Consider the following 6,745-nt stretch of genomic DNA (forward strand, 5'->3'; position numbering starts at 1 on the left):
CAGGATACATGCACTTTTGTAAAAAACAAAATAATAAGTAAGTGAAACCACACATCAAAATTGTGTTCAGATGTAAGCATTAATTTTATAAATATACATTTCGGGCTATTTAGTCAGACATAACACACTAGGTTTAAATCATCGTCAGAACATTTAAAAAGTGAATATATAAGATCCAAAATGTTTTATTGTTATTAATGTAAATATTTAATAGTTTTTAGAGTGTAAAGGAAACAAAACAAAAGCATCACTTGATTCCCTGTAGGCAGGAGAGAACATCAAAATATCTGATAAAACAAAGGAAAAATGGCTTTTATAAGAAGCAAAATGTAAAGCTCCATTGTCCTGAAGCATAAATTAAAACCTTTCAGTTTCCTCCCTAATGTTTGAGCTTATGTATGTCATTAAAGGCATCGTACAAAGAAGTCATTTTGTGACCGTCAGAGCAGTAAAAGTCACATCTACAAGTGTGAATCATCATCACCATTCGACTCACAGTCTCTCCATTTTTACACCTGAAAAGCACTGGTTCAGTCTGAGTTTGGTCAGGTCGGCAGCAGCGCCCGTCTGAACAGCTCCCACAGAATTGAACCGGCAACCTTCTCACACTGCGGCAGCCTTCGAAGGACATTCTCACGGACCGGCGGGGGGTTTCTATCTCCTTGCATTTATGGCCATTCTGTTCAAGACAAAAGCAAAATAACTGATGAGACAAAACAGCATAAATGTAACAAAAGTGCTATATGCTTCCCTAATAATGACAATGCATACCTTGAGTTTTTGGAGCTTCATCTGGTCACACCGTCGGACTTCACATATCCGCGTCTCCGTCACCGTTTGGCAGAGTGTCTCTCTGCTAATGGTCAACCTGGTAGAAACTCCAGTGCCACAAGATCTGGAGCAAAGCGACCAAGCTGTGGACTGAGGTGCACAGTCTAATCTTGTGTTACTGGGGAAAGTCCTGAAACCTGAAAGACAAAGACGAAATCGTTTACACCACGCAAAATTCAGCATTAGAATTAACAATGGCCATTGACAAAGTGAAGGGACTTGCGGCACATATTCGAGGGTGGCTATTATCATTGACGAAGTTCGCTAAGTTTCTCTGTCTCTCCTCACACTTTACCACATTGCACTCATGCTATCCTGTCAAATAAAGTTGCAGGTCACCAGGGCCGGCCCAAGCCTTTATGGGGCCCGAAGCAGAATTTGACTTTGGGGAGCTCATTTCGGATATATGATTAATATTACACAAAATAAGACCCCACACTCCAGCTATGTTTTCAGAAGAAGGTAAACAGTATTTTTTTTAGTCACTCTTGGGGTGGATCTAAGCAGCTTCTTAGTCTGATTATTGGCTGGAAAGGCCCTGTGAGGTCGCTCAAAAACCTTAAAAATATTGAACAGATTTACTTAAAATAGAAAGAGACCGAGCAAAACTGCAGCTTCCGTGTTCTTTGTCGGCAAAAGGTGTGGTCCAAGAAAGGAACAGGTGATGCACGTGAGCATTTCCGCAGGTTGTGCATTGAAGTCTCATACACGATTGAGGACGTTGGGATAAAACAGCAGAATGAAACTCACCAGGTAAGTTCTCCATCCACATTGCAGCCTTGTCACCATTATCTTCAGATAGTCTTTGCTTTCTCCTGTACTTCTTTGTCCTCCTCGCCTCTTCAGGGCAGACCAGTTGCTCGCAGCACTGTCCCGGGACTTTGATGAGTCTCGGCTGGGGACACCGCTCTTTGGGCAGAGGGATTTCTCGAGGACACAGAGACACACAGCCCACTGCTCCATCCAGACAGGTGCACTGGTGCTTACAGTTAGGCCTGAAGATCTCCCCGTTTTGGTAAATCTTCTTGTTGTATTCACAGGTTTGGCCGTCTGATCTGGCTGCAGTGAATACAAATGTGCAATTAATGCAACGCAATACAAGTTAAATGAGATGTTATGCAACTGATGCACAATTATGAATATAAAACAGAGACATTTAGTAGATAAGTTGACGCATCTAACAAGGATGAAAGCCTCCGAGAATAGAGGCATCAATTTGCATAATCTTGTTTGAACAATATCAAAATGATTACTACCTAATTATTCTACATTGCATTTTCCTTCACTAAGGCTGATGAACTAATTAACTAACTAACCAAGAATATCGTCAAATTAAATACCAAAATCCCTTCAAGTTTGAGAATCTTGCCTGTTTAAACAGAATACAATTCAGTAGTATCTTTGTATGTTAAATTAACATGGGGCTATAGGTAAGAGAATCTTTAGTCCTCCCTTATAGACTTACCTCTACAGATGCCTTTAGTGTCTCCATATTGCCTGCCAAAGTTGCATTCAAGTCCCTTTATACGATCACAAGGCTCTGTTTTACTGCAGTCTTCATTCAGCTGCCGAGCACAAACTTTACAACATCCACAATCGTCCAGGACTATGCTGACCCCTGCTGGGCACATGGGTCCCTCGGCTGGGCAGAGGCACTTTCTCTGACATGAAGATGACACCTAAGAAATTAAAGGTATAAGTTATGCATCAGGCTACATTAAGCATTCAAAGGAATTCTATCTACAGGATATTATGCTTTTCGATGCCCCAAACCACAGATAATTTCCGTCCAAGTACAATCTTGCCTAGCACCTGTATAAAGCAGCCATATCTAAATTTAAAACAAATTAATAGCAAGCGTGCATAAAGGCAACTTACCAGTGCAATATCCAAAATGGCAAAGACCAAAACTTTCCACATCCTAACTGTCTGATTCCAGTCTTTCCTTTAGATTTTAAGATTTCTAGTGTACACTGGTATGCACACTCTTTTTGGGATGTCCTGCCTCCTTTTATACTGCACTGTGGCAGACCTGACGTAAGCTTGGCCCGAGGAGGTGTCCCGAAGCTATGACAGGAATGCTTTGGCGCGCTCCCCCTGAACCCAAAAGACATGCCCCCTCAGACTTCTCATAAACGTCAGCCCAGAACCGCCCTGCATGACTTCAGTTGAGCTTTAGTCTACACATGTATGTTTCCACCTTTCAAACATGCAGGTGTCATGCAATGGAGAGGAACAGGGACAAAGTGTTCTGCTGCTTCTGAACATTTCTTAAACATTTGTGTGAATTATAGATGTGTAGAAACTCACCCAGGTCCATTGCCATTGTTTATGCAGATTTTGTTTTCTATTACAGCTTGTGATTAGGTAATAGCAAGAATGATTCAACCCAATATCTTGTGCCTGAGATACTGTATATCATGAGACACCTGTGCCCCAGTGACAGGCAGGTTTCGTCATCGGCTCTGCCTGAGTGGGATGTCTCATGTAGGATTGAACATACGCGCACCAGCCGTTCTTCCATAAATATTGAAGCTACACATTTCTCGCGGCACATGCGCCTCACATGAAGCCGTGTTTAGACTGTGGTCACAGCTGGAATGAGTCTGACCAGGCCACGCTAAAGCCACAGATGAGGGTCCTGTCCATCAATGGGGAGAGTCTATGCAGGGTTCACTGACATGACCATTTTATTTCAGAAAGATGATCCCAGCCTCAAGGTGTGAGTAGGAATCTGGGTATCCATTGTGTAAGCCCTGAAGTGGAAGAGCTTCTCAGCAAAAGAACTCAAGAACTCCTGAGGTTTTTCTTCTAACCTTAAAGGTACCCTATGCAGCTTTTGAAGTGAAAAAATAAATAAATAAAAAATATTTCTTTATATTTGACCTTTTGGTGACTCCGTGGCTTTGTTGGTGCAGCATGGCACCTTTGCTTTCCCTCACAGTGGCCTTTATGACGCTCCAGGATCAGTTGTTTTTGTGGGTATGTACCAGAAGCTGGCCAGAAACCACAAAACAATTGATTCTAGAGAATTATAGAAGGGAAAGCAATGATGCCATGCTCCACCCATAAAGTCTCTACATGGTCAAATATACACAAATATTAAGATTTTTTTTTTCAAAAGTTGCATAGTGTGCCTTTAACATATGGCTTATGAACAAAGAACAGTGTTAAAATGTTGTCAACTCAAACAACCCAGTCCTATCTACGATATTTGAAAACCTCAAACACAAAGCCTGACGTTGTCCACCAGGGAAGGACTTGGTCTTTTGACGATGAAGATCGGCCTACCCCTTACACTATACAACAAAAGTTCAAACAACTAATTTGCTTATATCGTTTTTAACATTGACTTTGACAATTGTAATTCATTCATCAAAGTTGCACTATTTCTCTTACTCCCAAGTTACTGCAATAAAGCTGCAATAACATGGGCTTTGGGAATATTATTATTGCAGTAGCAACTGGCCAACTCTTACTACCACTACAACTACTTCAACTGCTATACTTCAACTTCCACTATCACTACTGGATTTAATGAACACTATCCAAAGTGAAAGTCTTCAAAGTGGTTTACTGGTTGCTATCCATCCCCATTTCGATAAGACCTTACAGAATTTGAAATAAATAAAACAAAACGCAACTTGAGCAAACGCCTCGAGCTTACATTCCTGTCCGGATCAGTATTGCTGGTTACTTTGAAATAGTTGCCAGGATAAAACGCATCTCCAGTTCCGCACATCAAAGAACAATGGGCATTATCGGGGCATCTCCTTTCATTACATCGTGTGAGAACATGAAGGAGAGGACATGCACACAGGTCTATCTTACCTAACTTCACTTATGAGGCTGAGTTTGAAAGGATGCCAGTCTCCACAGACGAACGGTGAACAAGGATGAGCTCAGAGCATTGGCAGATGTCTGGAAACCGCTGACTCTTGTGGTTTAGAGTGGAAACTTTAGCCTGTAATAAGAAGAATTTGCAGAACATTGTTGGGTAAGAGAATAAGATACAGGATGCAGCTGCAGAATTTGGAAAGTATTAGCTGATAATATCATATAGTGCACGGGTGACTGTTGTTAAATTGACCGGATTGTAAATGTTCAGCTACATGTGCAGAGATCACATTAAAAACATTTAGGATTATAAAACTATTAAAGTGTCTAAATTACATAACACCACCAAAGTCGCTGTACAAGTATTAAACTTTATTGTTATAACATGGGATAAGTGCATTCTCTTCAGTGGAGTTTGCTGGTTGCTACTAATGCAATAAAAAACTTAATGTAGCTAAAAGTTAACTAAAATGATTCCCTCCAGACCAGAGATGTGAAAGTGACTGCTGTCATCAGACCAATTTTTGGCGGCCCTCAGGCTTATGTTGAATTGGCACTTATCGCCAGAGATTTTTGCTGCAAGTTGAATAAATCCACACGCTTAAAAGCCTAAAAAGCATTGTGAGACAGAGCTGACATTAAGATTCTAGCCCTAAATAAAGGTGGGGTGAAAAGTTTGACCTCTTAACCCTCCATAATCGAGCACATTTTCTCCAGATCAGCTCCACCCAAATTTAAAAGCTTCTCGACTGGAGCTTACAGCTTATAGGCCAGAGTAATGCCTGAAAACTGATCCATGAGTTTTTGTTCCTATTTTGAAGCCTTTGTTGCTTGTTTTGCTGTGTTTTCATCGCCTGTTTTGTTGTGTTTTGTCCCTCTTTTGATGCTTAGTTGGGTTTAAGGAACAGGCCACCATTTCTACATACTGAGATATGTTCTTGACTGACCTTAGACAAGTTGATGCGTACCTGTCTGGTCGTTGTGCGTGACCAGACAGGTACGCATCAACTTGTCTAAGCTAAGGTAAGAACATATCTCAGTATGTAAAAACGGTGGCCTGTTCCTTTAAGAGGTTTAAAATGTTGCACCCAGCTGAATGTGTGACTGAACTGACCTGGCTGGCCCTTGATAAAAAACAAAAGCTCGGACACCTCTGCCCAGACTTTCATACTTCCAGTTTTAGCACTTAAATAAGATTTAGAAGATGTAATACCAAATGATTTTGCTATTTTCCTATTTTTAGTGGAGAACCAGTGATGCCGCCACTAATGCAACATATCACCACAGCCTATAATACCTCAGTATCATTGTGTGTTACACCCATTTTCACCAGACAGTTAAAGGGGTTATTGCAGAATATGCTACACTAGTGACTAGGCAGTAGGCCTGCTATAATAAAAAATAAAAAAACTGACTTGACAGCAACAACATGCAATTGTATTTATCACAAAGCTATAGCCTACCAGTTCATATGATTTGTCACTTGAAGATGTAGCACATGCATACATAATATACTGTACATAATATACTGTACAAATGTCTGCACAGCCAAGCCCCTGATGTTCTCAGACGGCTCATAGTTCCACTTCGATCAGTGGGCTCCAACACATGAGGAGCTGCTAATGGAAATGTGAAAGTACCCGTTAGAAAAAAGACCTTTGGACAGTCAGCTTTTACCGTCCAGGGTGCTAAACTTTGGAACTCTTTGCCTCCTGAGCTGAAACAGGACTTAGATCTGGGGGCTTTTAAAAATGAACTAAAACGTATTTTAAAAAGAGATCAAGTATGCAATAATTTTTAGTCTGCACTCAATGCACTTCCTTTGTGTAATGTCAGAATTAATGAATTAATGTTACTGTAAATGTATTTTTTGTACTTTCTGTGTAAATTTGAAAAGCCCTTCTAGGGACGGACATTGCAAATTAGCCTTGGCTATAAATGTTGTAGTGTGGTACATGTTTATTGTTCACACATGTCCCTATCAAATAAAATAAATATAAGAGAGGTCAGATTTCCCATTCTGCATAATGAACATTTTATTGAACCTTTAAAAAACATAAGTGCATGGGATATCCTG

General features: G+C 40.6%; 1 protein-coding gene across 1 annotated transcript; it reads right to left on the minus strand.

The window, feature by feature from the left end:
* Positions 1–379: 379 nt before the first annotated feature.
* On the minus strand, positions 380–2,797 carry LOC306972872 (CCN family member 1-like; the record flags this gene model as incomplete). The annotated part of the gene is made up of 5 exons (XM_079569579.1): positions 2,710–2,797; positions 2,297–2,510; positions 1,582–1,890; positions 772–968; positions 380–679 (listed from the first exon to the last, which is right to left on the minus strand). The coding sequence occupies exons 1-5, from the start codon at positions 2,749–2,751 to the stop codon at positions 380–382; spliced, it is 1,062 nt and encodes a 353-aa protein (XP_079425705.1). The 5' UTR covers positions 2,752–2,797.
* Between the last annotated feature and the right edge of the window lie 3,948 nt (positions 2,798–6,745).

The sequence above is a fragment of the Gobius niger genome, assembly GCF_951799975.1.
Source record: "Gobius niger genome assembly, chromosome: 13".
Lineage (NCBI taxonomy): Eukaryota > Metazoa > Chordata > Actinopteri > Gobiiformes > Gobiidae > Gobius > Gobius niger.